This window comes from Halichoerus grypus, chromosome 7, assembly GCF_964656455.1.
Source record: "Halichoerus grypus chromosome 7, mHalGry1.hap1.1, whole genome shotgun sequence".
NCBI lineage: Eukaryota > Metazoa > Chordata > Mammalia > Carnivora > Phocidae > Halichoerus > Halichoerus grypus.
The window spans coordinates 86,815,432-86,835,528 of record NC_135718.1 but is presented as its reverse complement, the minus strand read 5'-3'; the positions used below and the strand labels follow the sequence as shown (position 1 = coordinate 86,835,528).

The following is a 20,097-nucleotide window of genomic DNA, read 5'->3' as shown; positions in this document are numbered from 1 at the left end:
TAGAGAAACGAGCCAAACCCTCATGGTCGGTCCTACTCTCCGAGCCTGTCTGAGCCCCACAAGCATCTAAGGATGGTGGAAAGACCGTGCGCGTCTGTGAGGTGTTTGTGTGTCCGTTCCCCTTGGCCTCTAGTCCTGGACTGCAGGCAGAAAGGACCGCGGCTCCAGAGCTCATGGACTGTTAGCAAACTGTGTCTAATTCTGGAAGCTACTTTAGCATTTTCTTCATTTCTAACCGACAGGGACTAGGCTCATTGTTTTCAACACCGCTGCATGTAACTAGCTTACGTGGTTTTGGGATGGTTACCTTCAGACAAGTGCGTAGACGACACCAAAGTAAGATGTTACCATTTAGTTTGTGGCTCTCACGGATCTGGGTGTGGGTGTGGGCCCCGTGCTGCCTGCCCGCCACAGGGACAGCCGGTTGTTGGTCATCTGTGCACGCGCCGGGGGCTTTCTGCCTGCACACCCGCCGTCGACAGAAGGCGGCTACGGATGTGGCTTCGGGTCACACTCCAGGCAGAGTGAGCCCGGGCGAGACTCGTCGCGCCGCTGCCGACACCCCACGGGACGTGGCGGCCTGAGGATCACAGTTCCGACGTGCGCGCCACACCGTGCTCGGTAACAAAGATCCTGCCGGCAGAAGCGCATGTTGATAGTGACCCAACCTGCCACCCGCTTGGGATTTGGGGTTCCAGTGGGATGAGTGCTGGTGACGTCCCAGGACCCCTTCTTTAAGAGAAGAAGATCCACCTGTCTCAGAAGCCTGCAGTCAGGCCAGGAGGTCCTGTTCTGGGCTCCACGCAGTTGGAACGAATTCCCAAGAACTAGCCCTTGTGCATGTTGTATTGTCGGTAACCGCAGAAATCAGTACTGCTATTCGCTGGGCACGGAGGTTTCCATGCTTGGAAAGGGAGGCCTGCTTGCCTGGGGCCTGGGTGCTCACCTGGAGGTGTGCGCCTGGGGCCTGGGTGCTGAGGACAGAGAGCAGCCAGCGGGTCCCCCTGCAGGTGCTAGGGGCTGGGGGGGGGGCAGTGCGTGGCAGGCTGCACCTGTCCGGTCTGGCTGAACACGGATGTCTCCGTGAAGGGTGCTGGCTACATGCGATGGTCTCGAAACACATCAGTGTGGCTGGAGTCAAGCATGAAATGGTTTGGTATGTACATTTATTTCTCATTCTTCTCACACAGCAGTGCGACCTGCATTGTGATCCAGTGACTAGGAGGTGTCTTTGTGGGTAAATACACAGAGGTTAGAAAGTTCGAGGGTAAGCCAGTGGTTGTCAAAATTCTTGACCGCTCAGGTGTCTGATAGATGGGGCATTCGAACGTGTAGAGCTCGGAATCTGTCTGCTCAGAAGCATTTGCTCTTTCAGTAGAAATCTTAAAAAGAAAAAGAAAAAATTCCAATGGTCATGTTGCAAACCAGGAGCTCCCATCTTTCATGTGCTAGATTTGGGGGATGGTTGTAAATTGCGCGCATTTCTGGTTAGTGGTTCTGTGGCTGCGCATGCAGGTTATGCCAGAGACTAGAACTTTCCGGCTGACCCGTCAGGACTGCCCAGAACGTAGTCTTGAGAAGCAACATTGGATGTTGGCATAGCATTTATTTCAGATGGTAACAGTATGTTGGGCTATTTTAAATGTTGTTTGTCATCTGAAATGTATCATCAGACGTCTCAGGGAAGCCACAGGGAGTGGGGACTGGAGGGACAGCCTGCTGTCCCCGAGGGAAACCCTGGGGGCTTGACTTGGTGGTATACACGTGGGGGTTACCTTTGTTGGCAAGAAGTAGATTTCAGGAAAATCGCAGCACAGCTCATGAGGTGGCAAGTCTTCTAGAACTTTTTGTTCATGATTCCACCTTGCCCCCTCGATGAATAAACCAAAAATGTGAACTCCCATGTGTGTGCTGTCTGTGCCCTAAGATCAAAGAGAGGTGGCGTCAGTGGGTCCCCGAGTACAACACTGCCTTTCCCAGCAGCTGTCTGCCACAGGGTCCGGGAGGGGACGGAGCGCTTCCCGCCCAGCCCAGCCCAGCCCGGGGTGTCTGCCCAGGTTCTCAGTCTTCCTGGTCCGTGAGGGCTGCTGCTGTTCATCTCAGTCCTGCACGTTCCCCGTGCTTTTGTGCATCGCAGCGGCCCCCGTGAACAACCGTACGGCTAGCCGTGGCCCTCAGTTGAGTTCCCAGGTATAAATCCAAGCCAAAAGAGGATTTGTGTCCATCAGTATAATGCTAAAGCAGCTCTGATTGTAACAGTCCTGCCCAGACGACAGCCCTCCAGGCCCGCAGGGGGAGCTCAGTCATACACGGACACAACGGGACCCTGCAGAGCCACGGATCTCGCACACTTGCCATGGAGCACAAGCAGCCAGGCGCGGGAGGGTCCAGACCGCACGGTCCTGCTCACGGGGAGTCGGAACTAGGAGACGCAGTGGAGGCTGAGAAAGGCCAGAACAGGGACCACCTGGGAGGGGATGTCCCCCTGGAGGGGTGCTGGCTGCACTCGTTTATGGCCTGATGGGGGGCTGAGTGGAATACCTGTGTTCTTTATAGGTTGTGCCTCAGTGAAAATAAACACAAGCTAGTAAAAGGGCAATAAAATAAACTCCCAGAAAGCAGAAGGAACTAAAAAGGTAAACAGAAAACACCATTAGAGTTAATAAAGGCAAAATTTGGCGTATTTGATAAATAAAGTAGACAAACTTGACCAGTTTAAATTAGGAAAAAAATAGAAATGAGTAGAAGGATGTATAATAAAGAATTTGGGGGACGCCTGGGTGGCTCAGTCAGTTAAGCATCTGCCTTCGGTTCAGGTTGTGATCCCGGGATCCTGGGATTGAGCCCTGCATTGGGCTCCCTGCTCCGCGGGGAGCCTGCTTGTCCCTGCCCCTCTGCCACTCTCCCTGCTCTCTTTCTCAAATAAATACAATCTTAAAAAAACATTTTTTTTGGTTTGCCTTCTCTCTGGTTCCTGGGAGGTGATCTCTGGATCCCAGGATTTTATTCCTGGGACCACTCCCTGCAGGCTTGGTCCCCAGAGAGTTTATGCTAATGAGATGGCTCAGGATGGGGGCTGGCCATGCAGAAAGAGCAAACATAAGATTAGGGGTTGGGACATTGAGCCAGGTGACATCAGGCCGACTTCCAGGGATGGGAGAAGCCACGTGGGGCAGTGATTCACTTAAATATGGCTATGTAGTGAAACCCCAGTCAGAAACTCTGAACACCGAAGCTCAGGTGAGCACTCTATCCTGTCATTCTACATCGACACTAGGAGGTAACACATCCCTGAGGGCATGGAAGCTTTGTGTCTGGGACCCTCCCAGTCCTAGATTCTGCCCTATGTGTCTCTTTGGCTAGTTTTGATTTGTATCCCTTTGCGATAATAAAACTGTAATTGTAAGTGTAGCGCTTTCCTGGAGTCCTACCAGTCTTTCTAGCAAATGATTAAACCTGAGGGTGGCTTTAAGGAAACCCCAAACTTGCATTTGGTGTCTTTACCTCAAGTTTGAATAACCGCAGGTGAGAGAGCAAACAACAGAGAGTAAGATGTAGGGTGTTAAAAATCCTATTCACAATAGCAACAATTATAAACACTTAGGAAAACAGTGTAACCATACATTTTTAAGACCAGTGTGAAGAAAACAAAACCTGAATAAATGGAAAAACAAACCATGTTCCTATATGGAAAGACTCAAACAGATAGCAATTCTCCCCCGAATTTATACATAAATGTACAGCAAGCTGATCAAAATCCCAAGTTAAAAAATGAAACATAATAGGCCTAGTGTCAAATTCATCTAGAAGAGAAAGCACACACAAGACCGTTTTCAAAAGGGACGATGAGGTCATGGATTTGAAACACTTGTGTCATTACCGAGTCAATGCTATCCCTATCAAAATCCCAATAACATTTTTTGCAGCAACAGAGAAATCCATCCTAAAATTCCTAAGGAATCTCAAGGACAACTGAGTAAACAAAATAATCTTGAAGAAAAAAGTTGGAGGTCTTACTCTTCCTGATTTCAAAGTTTATGATAAAGTGAAGGTAATCCAAACAGTGTGCTATTGGCAAAAAGATGGACGTATAGAGCAATGGGACAGAACAGAGAACCCAGAAATAAACAGGTTCGAATGATTTGCAATAAAGGTGCTAAGGTATTCAATGGGGAAAGGACAGGTCCCTTCAACAAATGGCACTGGGAAAACTGGACATCAGCACACCGCACAGACCATGAACTCAAAAGACCTAAACTTAAGAGCTAAAACTATTAAAACTCTTAGAAGAAACGTGGCAGACAGCTTTGTGACTTGGGGCTTGTTGGTAATTTCTGAGCTGTGACAACCTTGTGCTACATCACAATGAACAACTTCTGTGCATCGAAGGACGCCGTCCTGGAGCGGAGAGGTTAACCCACAGGACTGAGGAAAATCCTCGCAAGCCACACATCCAATGAGAAATTAATACCAGACTACATAAGGAACTCCTACAACTCAACAACAAAATATCCTGGTGAAAAAACGGGCAAAGGACTTGAATAGATATCCTCCAAAGAGGATGCACAGACGGCCAACGAGCACACGAAGGGTGCTCAGCATTACTCATCACTGCGGAAACACACATCAAAACTGCAGTGAGACCCCCACCTCACATCCACTGGGATGGCTACTATCACAACACAGAAAATGACGTGTGGGCGAGGATGTGGGGGAACCCCCGGGCACAGTTGGTGGGAATGCAGACTGGTGCAGCCACTCTGGAGAACAGTATGGAGGCTCCTCAAAAAGGTGAACAGAACTGCCAAATGATCAATCCCACTCCTAGACACGCACCCAAATTAATTGAAAGCAGGGACTCAAATACTTGCACAGCCAAGTTCACAGAAGCACTATTCACGATAGATGGGATGAGAGCAACCCAGGTGACCACTGGCAGGGGAGGTGTGCAGCTATGGACTGAACATCCCGTCCCCCCGATCCCGGCGTTGAAGCCCCATCACCCTGCGCGGCTGAATTTAGAGAGGCGGCCTCTAAGGAAGTAATTAGGGTTACGTGAAGTTGCACGGTGGGGTCCGGATCCAATAGGATTAGCGCCTCGAGAAAAGAGAGCAGACAGCTCGCTTTCTCCACATATCTACATGGAGGAAAGTTCTGGAGACGGACACTGAGCGTGCATAATGCCACAGAACTGTACACTTAGAAATGGTTAAGAAGTTTTACATTTCACAAGTGTGAAAAAGTAGTAATTCGCTTAAGGAAAAAAAGGGAGAAAATGAGGATTTGCACATACCTTTAGGACTCGCACAGTGCCCGGCCCAGGGGAAGGCCGCAGACAGGCTGCGGAGGGAGTGGCTGGTTGGACAGACGGACACTCACTCTGTTTTAAGCGTGCCAGTACCTTAAAGGCCCTCCTGGCGATGTTGAGTTTCTTTTGGATGATTATGGAGAACTCGTCGTCTCTGATGTCACTGTTGTCCGAGGTCACATGGTGGGTAAAAGTGAGGGTGTCTGTGGAGATTCCTTGGGACCGTCCGTAGTCTTGAAGCACAGCAGTAAGAAAGGCTTTGGAGACAAACACACACCAACCAGTTCCCTGGGGGTCTGGGGGATCAGGGACTGTGCCCTCCCCAAGGGTTCCTGGGGGCTGGGGGAGCAACAAAGCTGGGTCCCAGGGACAGTATAAGACCCGAGGGTGTCAGAGTCTTTCTCAAGAAATGGCTTCCAGGCACTAGGCAAAGGAAGGCACGTGTCCTCTGGAGTTGCTAAGCTGTGGTGGCTGTTTCTCCCCTTGGTTGCACGAGAAATGCTGTGTGCAGTGGAAAAGGAGACCCAAACACAGTGGGAACAGAGCTAGGATAGGGGGAGGCAGGCTGAGAGTAACACAGGTCACCTGGAACCACCCGCTCCTGAAGCCCAACCCCTTGACTTCCTTTCCACTCGTCTGAGCCTAGAACTTACTCTGTTTTGCTCAGGTTTGGATTGCATTCTGTGTCTGAATACCAACACTCCTAACACAGCTCCTCACCTCCTGGTTTAATCCATCCTGCATACGTTGCCCGGAACTTCACGCCCCTGCCCAGAATCCACCACACCAGCGCTCACAGAGGGAATTTTAGTGCCTCCCCTGGGCAGTCGAGCCCCTGCCATGCAGCCCGCGTCCTCTACTCGCTGCTGTGGGCACCTCACGTGGTGTCCATGCACCTGCCACCTGCCTGGGACGGCCTTTCTCCAAGTTCCCTGTAACTTTCCGAGGCCACCCGTGCTGGCCAGCCCGAAGGGCTCCTGTCCTCCTCCGTGGCCTCTCAGAGCTCTGCAGGCTCCGGGAGAGGGGACTACTTTTGGCAGCAGCTGTCCCGTGGTGGCCCGAGCATCCCGCGATGCTGCCCTGCCGTCTGTGGAGCCCCCATCTCTCCTGAGTTCCAGCCCTGAATGGCCAACCACCCACCGGCCATTGTGTTGTCTTCTCTGAATGTCTCCGACTGGCCAGGTGGCTGTCCCCTCACTGCTCGTCACTTCGCTCCTCCCCCTGCATCTGGATTTCAGTAAAGGACGTCAGTGTCCACCCAGCTGTCCGAGCCATTCCAAACCCTCTTCTCCCTTGGGGTCCATGTAGGACTGTTGTCCAGGTCCCCTCTGGGCCACCACCAATTCCCGCCTGGAGAATAAAGCAGACTCCGAACTGCCTGGGACCCAGACTCCACCCGTGCTCCTCCCTGGCCTGAAATGTGGCCGTGGCCCCTGGGCTGCAGGAGGGGGCAGACTCCCCAGTGGGCCCTATGCGCCCCAGAGCCGGCCCACGTCCACCTTCCCAGCTTCATCCAACACTGTTTGCCCGCTGTGGGGCTTGCGCTCGGCCGTGGGAACCTTCCACCTCCCTAGTGTGCGCTTCCCCTCTCGTATCTGGCCCTTTGGCTCCAACACTCAGTTCAGCGCCACGGGGACACACGTGGATTTCCAAGTCAGACCCACCACGTTCCTAACTCGCCACAGGTGTGTCTGGCTGTGTGACTTTGGGAAAACCACCTAACTTCTCTGCGCCACAGCTTTCCTCTCTGAGAATAGGGATGATATGAAGGACCCCGTAAGATGGTCATGAGACCTGATGAGCTTGTGTCCACAATGTCCTCGGAACAGCCCCTGGCTCCCGTGAGTCTCGCGTCAGTGTGCAAGTATCGTCCTTCCACCTGCACGCACCTGGACGTGCCTCACGGGCAGTAAGCTGTTCCTGAGTCGCCTTCCCTGACCTTCGTATCTGTCCCCCCATGTTGTGCTCCAGACGTATTCCTTTGTTCATTTATTCATATATATTCACACAGAAAATCACTTAATCATTCTTCAAAGATTTGCCAAGAGGTTTTTAGGTGCTGGGAGCTGTATTAGGTGCTAGGGATACGACAGGGTGTGAGGACAGACCTGGGCCTGCCCTCGCAGTGCTTACGATTTAGGGTTTCCCCTTTGCCACCTCATCACACCCCCAACCACACGCTGTTGGAACGAGGTTGGCTGTGCTGAGCATGGCGCCCAAGACCCAGCACCATTTACTAATCAATGAAAGTGGCTGAAGCACAGATTCAACCCGTCAGGCAGGTACCCACCTCCACGAGTCCTGATAAAAGGTAGTGGCCTCTGAGAGGGACGTGGTGTCGGCCTCGGGCCTCACAGATCAATGGCCTACAGGTCTGGCGAGGTGCAGGTGCGGTCTGGCGGTGGTAGGGGTGAGGAAAGGAAGAGGGTGGGAGGGAGAGAGACCTCCCTGGTGCAGGGTGCCTGTGGGACGCAGGGTCTCATGCTGGAGGGGAGGAGGAGGGGGGCCGGCAGTGGGGGGCCTGGGCACAGACTTGCCTGTGTTCTCACACTCACCTTGTGGGAAGAAGAAAGCTGGGAGCCAGTATCTTGCAGGAAATCCTTCAGAGAAATCACTGTGCTCATCTTCAGGGCATGTGGGGGTTTGGGTAGGTGATAGAATGGAATGCTTCCAGGTTGTGACAAATCTCATATACCTGTTGGAGGCAGACCAGGGGCCGAGAGGTCAAGGGCTCTGCCATCACACACGTTCTGCCTCCATCCCTCTGAGGCCCCTCCTTCCCTTTTCATCTCAAGCTCTCCCCGCTCAGGACCCAATCTTGCACTTTAGTGAGGACCAGCTGTGGTTTGGACGTGCCGGGAAGCCATGGATTTGGGTGACGAGGGGTGTTGCTCCGCAGGGGGGTCCTGGCTGTGCCCTGAGGAATCTGTGGATTGTTCCAGAGTTGCTGTTTCTCTAAGAGGACGTGGCCCAGCACTCAGAGTTACATGGCCCGAGAGGCAGTTTGGAACCAGATTTTCTGGGTTCAAATCTCAATACTCCCACTTTCAGGGTACGAAGCACTGGGCAAGCTACTTCATGTCTTGTGCCTCTGTTTGCTCATGTCCACAGTGAGGGTAATGGAGGCCAGAACCTCCTGCGTGTCACAGGACCACTGTGACAGGTACGTGAGGACATGGGAGAGGCACTCCTGGAGTGTTGGCTGCTCTCGTGTTCAACTGATTTTGATTTATGTATTAAACACGTTTAAAAATGACACATAACAGATTCTCCTTTCCTTTTGTGTTTCCCCCTGCTAGTTTCCCAGGACACAGTGTAGAGTAACAGAAGGAGTCAGGTACCAGGTCCGGGCCTGTCTGTCCCTTAGAGTGGACGGACTGCAGACAGGACCCTCAGCACCCCATGTGTCTCCAGGCCTTCATCCTAAACTAAAGACAGCAGTCCCCTTTGCTAAATTCACATGCTGCTCTGAGAACCCCAAAGACCAAGCATATGAAATTACATGGTAAACCATTAAGCTCTAAGCCCAAATAAGGAAGAGACACAAAGTGGCTTCTGTCCATACCGATGATGTATTGCAGTGTAAGCCATTTTGGCCCAAGTATTGAAGAAATTCACTCGCTGGATGAGATCATTAATCCAGGAACTCAGGGGCTTACAGGACTTGTAGGCATGTTTCTGTTGGGATTTAGAGACAGGCACATCATTTTTTAAGCACTTATCTTTGGGGTTATCAGAAACGTATCTGCCAACTTTGGTAATGTACGCAATTTCCAGGGAGAAATAACTTGGCAGGAGGGGGCCATTTTCCAGCCGAGAGCACATGAGAAATAGGAATACCCAGGGAGAACAGCATTATCTTAACTGTGCCTTGGACAGAACACCTGCCATTTCCATCCTGGCTGGAGGCTTTCATCACTCTCCTCAAGTCCTTTGATCTTCTCCTTTCCCCTTCTCTGGGCAGCTTAACTTTACTTGCCATTAGATGTGAGCAATTTCAACACCCTGGCCTTCCCCTATACCAAATCCTATAAACCCATCCACTGCCTACTGTTGAATTGCTGTGCTCCTTCCAGTTCTGAGTCGACCTGACCTGCCCATGCTCTGCAAAGCCTTTCTGGAGTATTTCCTCTCTTCTGTAGCTTCAGCTTTCCATTCTCCACCCTGTTTATTAACGTGTGATTCTATCCTAAATACACAGCCACCCGACACTCAATCCTACTTGTTTGATTCTCAACAAAATACTAGCAATTCAGGAACACATTAAAAGGATTATAAACCATGATCAAGTGGGATTCACCCTGGGATGCAAGGATGGTTCGATATAGGCAAATCAATAAATGTGATGTACCACATAAACTGAATGAAGGATAAAAATCATATTTCAATAGATGTAGGAAAAGCATTTGACAGAATTCAACATCCTTTCATGATAAAAACACTTAAATTAGGTATAGAAGGAATGTTCCTCAGCATAATAAAGGCCACATATGACAAGCCCATAGCTAACATCATATTGAATAGTGAAAGGTTAAAAGCCTTTCCTCTAGGATCAAGAATGAGACAAGGATGTCCACTCTCACCATTTCTATTCAACATAGTATAGAATGTCCTAGCCGTAGCAATTAGGCAAGAAAAAGAAATAAAAAGCATACAAATTCAGAAGGAAGAAGTAAAATTGTCTCTGCAGAGGACATCATCTTATATATAGAAAACCCTAAAGATTCGAAAAAACTGTTAGAATAAATGAATTCAGTAAAGTTGGAGGATATAAAATCAACATAGAGAAATTAGTCACGTTCCTACACACTGACAACAAACTATCTGAAAGAGAAATTAAGAAAGCAATCCTATCAACAATAGCATCAAAAATAACAAAATACTTAGGACTAAATTTGAACAAGGAGATAAAAGATCTATACACTAAAAACTGATGAAAGACCTTGAGGAAGACACAAATAAATGGGAAGATTTCCCGTCTTCTTGGATTGGAAGAATATTGTGAAAATGTCTATGCTACCCCAAGTATCTACAGATTCAATACAATCCTGATCAAAATTCCCATGGCATTTTTCACAGAAATAGAAAAAGTTTCCCAAAATTTGTATGGAACTACAAAAGATCCCGCATGGCCAAAGCAACTCTAAAAAAGAAGATCCAAGCTGGAGGCATCACACTTCTTGATTTTAAGCTCTATTACAAAATTGTAGTAATAAGAACAATATGGTACTGGCATAAATATAGGCACATAGACCAGTGGAACAGAATAGAGAGCCCAGACATAAACCCAGTCATGTATGGTCAACTAATTTTTGACAACGGTGCTAAGAACACAAACTGGGGTAAGGAGAGTCTCTTCAACAAACGAAGCTGGGAAAACAGGATATCTACATGCAAAACAATGGCATAGGATCCCTATCTTACACCTCTCACAAAAGTAGAAATGGATCAAAGACTTAAATGTGAAATCTGAAACCATAAAACTTCTAGAAGAAAACATATGGAGAAAAGATCCTTGACATTGGTCTTGGCAATGATTTCTTGGGTAAGACACCAGAGCAACAGTCAACAAAAGCTAAATAAACAAGTGGGGCTATATTCCTTCTGCACAGCAAAGGAAACAACCAATAAATTGGAAAAGCAACTTACAGAATAGGAGAAACTATTCACAAGCCTGACAAGGGGTTAAATCCAAAACACCTAAAGCACTCATCCAACTCAACAGCGAAAAAACAACAATCCAAGTAAAAAATGGGTGAATGGCCTGCAGAGACATTTTCCCAAGGAAGATACACAAATGGCCAACAGGTACATGAAAAGGTGCTCCACATGACCAGTTATCAGGGAAATGCAAACCAAACCCCCAGGAGATATCACCCCAAACCTGGTAGGATGGTTGTCATCAAAAAGACAGGTATTGGTGACAATGTGGAAAAAGGAAACCCTTACACATTGTTGCTGGGAATTCAAAATGATTCATTTATTTTTTATTTTAGAAAGAGCAAGCACACCTGTGTGAGCGGGGAGGGGGAAGAGGGAGAGGGAGAGAATCTCAAGCAGAGTTCGTGCTGATCGTGGAGCCCCACACAGGGCTCAGTCCCATGATCCTGAGATCATGACCTGAGCTGAAACCAAGAGTTGGACACTTAACTGACTGAGCCACCCAGGCGCCCCTAAAATGATTGTCATGATGGAAAACAGTATGGTAGTTCCTCAAATATTAAAACTTGAACTACCACGTGACCCAGCAATCCCACTCCTGGTTATGTATCTGAAGGAACTGAAATCAATGTTTTGAAAAGAAATCTGCAGTCCCATGTTCGTCACAGCTTTAGTCACAACAGCCCAGATATGGAAGTAACCGAAGTGTCTTTCAATGAATGACTGGAAAAGGAAAATGTGGTATATACACACAATCAAATATTATTCAGCCATAAAAAAGGAAGGAAATCCTGCCATTTGCAACAACACGGATGAACCTGCAGGGCCTTATGCTAAGTGAAATAAGCCAGACAGAGGAAGATAAATGCGGTATTACTAATGTGTGGAATCTAAAAGAAGAAAAGCCAGTTTTGTGGAGACAGAGAATAAGATGGTGGCTGCTAGGGGTCGGGGAGGGGGAAATGGGGGTGATGGTGGTCAGGGGACACAGATTTTCAGTTATAAGAAGAATCCGTTGAGGAGCTGGTAGACAACGTGGTGAGTGTAGTCAATAACGTGGTGTCGTGCACTCGGACATTGCTGCGAGTAGATCAGGAGCATTCTCACCAGCATGCACACAAACCAGAGTTAACTATATTACCTGTGATGTTCATTATCTTGATCTTTGCAATCACTCTACAATGTTTATCAAATCATCACATAGTATACTTTCAATATATATAATTATATTTGTCAGTTATTCCTCAATAAAGTTAAAAAAAAATCCTACTTGTTGTGGGGGAATAGAAAGGCCCCTCAGCCCTCGCCCCATGACCCCCCCTTTTCTTTATGGTCTGGTTTCTTGACAAATTCACCGGTTCCTGCCCCCTCTTCCTACCGACTCTGAACCTATCGCCTTTGGTGCTTCTTCAGAAGTCGCCAGCGACCTTCTACTTTTCTTATTCATGACTCCACCCCCACCCCCCCCACCTGTCCTGCTTTGCACCTGTTCTCTGCAGGTCACCTCTGCCCTCACTCTTGCCCTGGCTTCCGTGACCACTTTCAATCCTAACTTCCTCTCTTATTCTCACTGGCTCCTCAGCTCCTCCCCTCCACTTTGGGTTGGTGTTGTCTAGACCATCCCTCTTCTCTTCCTACTTCAGCTTCTCCCAGAGCTGATCCGGGACTGTGGTTTCCACTTTGTCAAGGCAATCCCTAACCTACTTTCTGTCTCTGTGGATTTGCCTGTTCTGGACATTTCCTGGAAATGTAATCCTACCACATGTGGTCCTCTGTGGCTGCCTTCCCTCACTTGGCATCAGGTTTTCAAGGTTAATCTATGCTGTAGCACGTGTCAGTACATCTGTCCTGTGGATGGGTAACATTCCACTGCATACATGTGTTTGTGTATATCGATGTGATCTACATATCTACCATATTGTTTGTCCATTCATCAGGAATGTTGGAGTTGTTTCTATCTTCTCGCTGCTAGGAACCATTCAAGGCAAGTTTTTGTGTGCCTATGTTGTAATTTCTCATGGGTATATACCTAGGAGTGGAATTGCTGGGTCAAATGGTAACGCTGTTTAACTTTTTGAGGAACTTATAGATCATTCTCCACAGTGGCCACACCATTTTACATTCCCAGGAGCAGTATATAAGGATTCCCATTTCTCCATATGTTTATTATCTGCCTTTTTGATTCTACTCATCCTGGTGAGCATGAAACTAGCTCATTGGGGTTTTGATTTGCATTTTCCTGATGACAACTGATGTTAAGCATCCTTTCATCTGTCTATATAGGTTTTTAATCTGGTGCAAGAGTCAGGGTTTGAGGGAGGGCTAGTATAAAGGGAGAATTTACCTTCTGGAGCAATGGTTTTGTGTTCAACATCATGTGACCTTTTCAACAATCCTTGTTCATTTCCTCCTCCATGCTACCAGAACTTCATGGCTGATTTTATTCCTGTTCTAATAAATTTTCTGTTTCTAAAACTTGGTTTTCTGCTTAAGGCTAAGACCCAGTAATCATTTCATCTTTTGTTTTTAATTTTTAATTTAAAAGTGTCATTCAGTTTTTTCTATCTGCAAAAAGCAACATATTCTCATTGTAGAAGTGCGAAAATATAGAGAGGATAAGGTAGAAATAGAAATCACTCATACTTCTATCACCTAGAGAAAATTTATTTTCGTATATTTTCTTCCAGTTATCTCCATATATGCACACATATATAGTTGATTCTCCTTATTTGCAGTAAATTTTCATGAACACTACATTAGTGAACACTGAAATATTGCTCCTGATCGATCACCTTTGTCACCCAGTCAGTAAATCATCTTGTTTTATGTGTGTTTTGTGTTTAAAGACCTCTATATAGTATTGATTTCATGAATACTGAACTCATGGCCAATAGCATTATAATTCATGGGTGAACAAAGCTGTCTAACACATGTATTTCCTCCATAAAGCACAGCACAGCCTTCTGTGTGGGAACACTACACAGCATTTCAGCACTATGCTTGGGAGCCATTCAAAGCAGTAAAATCACCAATAAAAAGCACAAAGATGTGAAAAATGTAGCACTAAACAGATTGTGAAAAGAAAAAACAAGAAAGAGAAGATCGCCTTTTCGATCTCAACTGGGAATGTGCACGTAGGGGGAGTGCCATTTTTCCCACTGTACATGTGTGTAAATGACTATCAAAGCACCAGGAGTACAATTTTGGAGTTAGAAATAATTCTTAGGGGCACCTGGGTGGCTTAGTTGGTTGAGCGTCCAACTTGTGATTTCGGCTCAGGTCATGATCTCATGGGTTGTTGACTGAGCCCCATGACAGGCTCCATGCTCAGCGAAGAGTCTGCTTGAGATTCCCCCACCCGCCCCTCCCCCTGACTTGTGCTCTCTCTCTAAAATGAAATCTTTAAATAATTTTTAACAGGCAGGCAAATTTGCAAAGATGTAATTCATGAATAAAAAGGATTGACTTGGCAAGGGTTTGTGAGGATGTGCGGACCATCTGTGGGAGGGAGGGAAGAGGAGCAGACCCCACCCCAGGCACCCCAGGCGTGGGAGACCCACACAGATAAAACAAATCCCCAAAACATTTGGCTCTGAAAACCAGAAGGGCCAAACTTTGTGAGTTCTCACAATCAGTGGGGCTTAACACCTGGAACTTTAAAAAAAATCAGCAAGTTTGGCTCTGGGAGAGCAGGGAGTGTGAGAGGAAACCGAGTCCCTGCCCTTAAAGAGAGAGAACACATAGCCTGTGGAGACAGAGTGCAGGAGCAACATTTTGAAGAACACCTGGGGCCTGTGGGAGGGAGATTTGTTTACTCATCACAGAGCCTGTGCTGGAGGGACAGAGATCCTCAGGAGACCCCTCCAGGGACAAAGGAGCCGGCAGGCACCATTTCCCTCCCCCAGCCCACAGACACCTGTGGGAACAGCACAGCTGGATCGCTCCCCACCGAGGATGCTAACAGCACGCTCTGCCCCCCCACACTTCTCTTCACACACACCCCTTCCCACCAGTCCTCCACCGCAGGTCCCCTCCACGGCAGACCTTGCAGACACTGCTAAGACTATGTACCCCGCACCCCTCGCTCTTCTGCAGACCTGCCAGTTCCAACATGCCCTCGGTGGAGCCTGTCAAAGCGGTGCCACAAGCCTGGCAGTGTGTGCGTGGCCCAGACAAGGCTCAGCACCACTCCAAAGTGAGTCCTGCCCCAGGGAGAGGGGAAGATAAGCACACACCTGTCTGACTGTGACCCCAGCAGTGGGCTGAGGGCAGGCAGCTGGTCTGACTGCAGGCCCCACCCACGAACAGAAGCTTCTCTGGGGACGACACAGGGACAGGGCCTGCAGTTTGGTGCTACTGCATCTCTGGTAAACACCTGGTCTGACTCAACTCCAGCCCAAGGCAGCCCCGGAGCAGCCCACTAACACCATGGGCACCAGACTCTGCCCACAACAGGCAGGGAGCCATCGCAGACAACAGGACTGAAGGCAAACACATCCCAGCCACAACGGGAGGACACCCCTGGGGCAACACACATAGGAGACACCCCCTGGAGCACCAGGTTCTGGGGAACAGACATCGCACTGCAGGACCTCTTCTTCATAAAGCCACTACTTTCAAGTGCAGGAGATGGAGCTGACTTTCCTAACAGAGAAACAGACAACGCAAGAGACAGAATGAGGAGACAGAGGAATATGTCCCAAATCAAAGAACAGGACAAAATCAGAGCAAGAAATCAAAGTGAAATGGAGATAAGTAACTGATAGAGATACAAAGTAATGCCTGGTAGAGATATAAAGTAATGGTCATACAGATACTAGACTTGAGAAAAGGGTGGAGACCTCCGTGAGACCTTCCACAAAGATAGAAAACAGAAAAGAACCAATCAGATGAAGAACTCAACTGAAATTAAAATACACTAGATGGAATAAATAGACTAGAGGAAGCAGAAGCACGGATCAGCCATCTGGAGGACAGAGTCATGGAAAGCAATCAAACTGAAATAGGTGAGAAAGAGTGAGGGGTTGGGGGGGCGGTGGGAAGAGACCCAGGGAACTCAGCAACACTGTCAAGAATAATAATAGTTGAATGATTGGGATCCCAGGAGGAGAAGAGAGAGAAAAGGGGAAATGTGTGTGTATAGGAGTCTATTTATTTGAAGAAATAATATGAAGAAATAATACTCAAAGAAATGATAACTGAAAACTTCCTGAATCTGGGGAAGGAAAACAGAAATCCAGATCCAGGAGGCATGGAAAACACCCAACAAAACCAACCCAAGGATGTCTGCACCAAGACACAAAGTAAATAAAAGCAGTGATCCAGAGAGAATTTTAAAAGCAGCAAGAGGAAAGAAAACAGTTGCAAACAAAGGAAACCCCTTAAGTCTATCAGTGGATTTTTCAGCAGAAACTTTGATTATATCCTGCTGCTCCCATCTGGCCCGCAAAGTGCTAAAAGTAAACATCTGCAGCCAAGAATACTCTATCCAGCAAGGCTATCATTCAGAACAGGAGAGAAAAAAGGTTTCCCAAACAAAAATTAAAGGAATTCATGGCCACTAAACCAGCCCTACAAGAAGTGACAAAGGGGACTCCGAGTGGGAACACAAAAGCAGGAAAACACAAAAGCAGTAAAAATAAGTATACATGTAAATATCTGTCAAGGGACTCACAAAATAAAAGGATGTAAAGTATGATGCCATATACCTAAACCATGGGGAGGAGTAAAAATTTAGTGCTTTTAGAATGGGCTCAAATTTAAGTGACCATCAACTTAATATAGACTCCTATACACATAAGATGTTATATACAAACTCAATGGTAACCACAAATCAAAAACTGGTAATAGAGAGGCACCTGGGTGGCTCAGTCAGTGAAGCGTCTCACTCTTGATTTCAGCTCAGGTCATGATCTCAGGGTGGTGAGATCAAGTCCCATCTTGGGCTCTTCGCTGGGTATGGAGCCTGCTTGAAATTCTCTCCCTCTCCCTTTGCCCCTCCCCCTCACTCTATTAAAAAAAAAAAGAGCAAACTCCACAAATGACTGGTAATAGATATGGAAAAAATAGAGAAATCCAAGTATATCACTGAAGAAAACCAACGAACAGAGAAGAACTACAAAAACAATCATAAAATGAGTAACAAAATGCGAGGCGGAGCAAGATGGTGGAGGAGTAGGAGACCTGGATTTCGTCTGGTCCCAGGAATTCAGCTGGATAGGGATCAAACCATTTTGAACACCTACGAACTCAACAGGAGATCGAAGAAAAGAATAGCAGCAACTCTCTGAACAGAAAAGTGACCACTTTCTGGAAGGTAGGATGTGCGGAGAAGTGAATCCAAGGTGATATTCGGGAGGATAGACGGCAGGGGAGGGGGCCTCTGTCAGCCGCTTCTGGCACGTGATAGAGCCACGGAGCACAAAATTAGAACCTTTAGAAGTCTTCTCCATTGAGGGACGTTGCTCCAGTGGCTAAGCGGGGGGTGGAACCCTCGCGGGACAGTGTGGTCTCAGGACCCTCGGGGTCACAGGAAGACCAGGGGTGCCTGAGTGCGGCAGAGCTCCCAGGTATTGGAGCAGGGAAGCCGGCTGCAGAGACGGAGCCGAGGCGCGGGCTCTCAGCTCGGGGTTGCCATAAACTGTGATCCGCGGCACAGTCGGGCCACTTCTCCTCCAGCAGGGACCCAACAAGCGGCAGATCCGGGGAGACTCACCTTCCTCCCCCGGGAGGAGCGGCGTGGGAGCACACCGCAGGGATGTGCTGGGCTTGGAGACTCCACACCGAGTCGGGAGTCGGGTGCCAGAGATAGAAATGCTCTGTCACAGGCCGGGTGAGCAGAGTGTGGCCGGAGACCGGGGACACAGGAGTGACGGACTGCTTTTCTCTGGGGGCTCACTGAGGAGCGGGGTCCCGAGTCCACGGCTCCTCCATGGCAGAGATTGGGAGGCCGCCATTTTCACTCTTGTCCTCCAAAGCTGTGCGGAAAGCTTGCAGGGAACAAAAGCTCCTGAGAGCAAACCCGAGCAGATTACTTAGTCCGGACCGGCAAGGGCGGGGCAATTCCGCCTCCGGCAAAGACGTTTGGAAACCATGGCAACAGGCCCCTCCCCCAGAAGATCAGCAAGAACAGCCAGCCAAGACCAAGTTTACCGATCAAGGAGAACGACAGAACTCCAGCACTAGGGGAATACAGCACAGAGAATTCATGGCTTTTTTCCCATGATTCTTTAGTCTTTCAAAGTTAATTTTTTTTAACTGTTTTTTTTTTTTGAATTTTTCTTTTTCCCTTTTTCAACCAACATCTTATCAATCCCTTTTTTAATAAATATTTTTTATTTTTCATTTTTAGAGTCATATTCTATCCCTTCATAGTAGTTACCCTTATTTTTGGTATATATATATAAGTTGCTCTCTCTTTAAAATTTTAAGAAACAGTTTCTTCTAACAGATCAAAATATACCCTAAATCTCTAGTGTATGGCTTTGTTCTAGTCTCCTGCCTGATCACATTCTCCCCCCACTTTTTTTTAAATCCTCTTCTTTCTTTTTTCAACCAACTTCTTATCTTATCAATTTCTTTTATAAAACCTTTTATAATTTTCATCTTTACAGTCATATTCCATCTCTTCATTGTATTAATCCTTATTTTTGTACATATATAAGTTTTTCTTTCTTTAAAATTTTGGGAGGGACTTTCTTCTAACAGACCAAAATACGCCCAAAATCTAGTGTGTGGCACTGATCTATGCACCAGCCTGATCATATTTGATCATATTCTGTTTTTTTGTGTTTTTTGTTTTGTTTGTTTTTATCTTTTTCTTTTTTTTCTTTTTCTTTTTTCTTTCTTTCCCTTTCTTTTCCCCCAGTTGCAGGTCTTTTCTGATTTGTTTAGTGTATATTTTCTGGGGATGTTGTTACCCTGTTAGCATTTTGTTCTCTCATTCATCTATTCTCCTCTGGACAAAATGACAAGATGGAAAGAATCACCTCAAAAAAAAGAACAAGAGGCAGTACCGACTGCCAGGGACCTAATCAATACGGACATTAGTACGATGTCGGAACTAGAATTCTGAATGATGATTTTAAAGATACTAGTGGGCTTGAAAAATGCACGGAAGTTATTAGAGAAACCCTTTCTGGAGAAATAAAAGAACTAAAATCTAACCAAGTCGACATCAAAAAGGCTATTAATGAGGTGCAATAAAAAATGGAGGCTCTAACTGCTAGGATAAATGAGGCAGAAGAGAGAATCAGTGAGATAGAAGACCAAATGATGGAAAATCAAGAAGCTGAGAAAAAGAGAGATAAACAGCTACTGGATCCCGAGGGCAGAATTCGAGAGATAAGCGATACCATAAGATGAAACAATATTAGGATAATCGGGATCCCAGAAGAAGAAGAAAGAGAGAGAGGGGCAGAAGGTATATTGGAGCAAATTATAGCAGAAAACTTCCCTAATTTGGGGAAGGAAACAGGCATCAAAATCCAGGAGGCACAGAGAACACCCCCTCAAAGTCAATAAAAATAGGTCAACACCCCGACATCTAATAGTAAAACTTACGAGTCTCAGAGACAAAGAGAAAATCCTGAAAGCAGCTCGGGAGAAGAGATATGTAACCTACAATGGTAGAAACATTAGACTGGCAACAGACCTATCCACAGAGACCTGGCAGGCCAGAAAGGACTGGCAGGATATATTCAGAGCACTAAATGAGAAAAATATGCAGCCAAGAATACTATATCCAGCTAGGCTGTCATTGAAAATAGAAGGAGAGTACAAAAAAAAAAAAAAAAAGAAAATAGAAGGAGAGATAAAAAGCTTCCAGGACAAACAAACACTAAAGGAATTTGCAAACACCAAACCAGCCCTACAAGAAATCTTGAAAGGGGTCCTCTAAGCAAAGAGAGAGCCTAAAAGCAACATAGACCAGAAAGGAACACAGACAATATACAGTAACAGTCACCTGACAGGCAATACAATGGCACTAAATTCATATCTTTCAATAGTCACCCGGAAGGTAAATGGGCTAAATGCCCCAATCAAAAGACACAGGCTATCAGATTGGATTAAAAAACAAGACCCATCGATACGCTGTCTGCAAGAGACTCATTTTAGACCCAAAGACA

At 47.0% G+C, this 20,097-nt stretch overlaps 1 protein-coding gene across 1 annotated transcript in view; it reads right to left on the bottom strand.

The window, feature by feature from the left end:
- Positions 1 to 1,166: 1,166 nt before the first annotated feature.
- DNAH14 (dynein axonemal heavy chain 14) overlaps positions 1,167 to 20,097 on the bottom strand; it is a 346,072-nt gene continuing 327,141 nt past the window's right edge. The window contains exons 82-86 of the mRNA XM_078078658.1: positions 8,874 to 8,986; positions 7,864 to 8,003; positions 5,402 to 5,565; positions 1,776 to 1,922; positions 1,167 to 1,382 (exon numbers count right to left, since the gene is read on the bottom strand). Of these exons, the coding sequence (XP_077934784.1) occupies positions 1,167 to 1,382; positions 1,776 to 1,922; positions 5,402 to 5,565; positions 7,864 to 8,003; positions 8,874 to 8,986 (780 nt within the window). The remainder of the gene's footprint in view (positions 1,383 to 1,775; positions 1,923 to 5,401; positions 5,566 to 7,863; positions 8,004 to 8,873; positions 8,987 to 20,097) is intronic.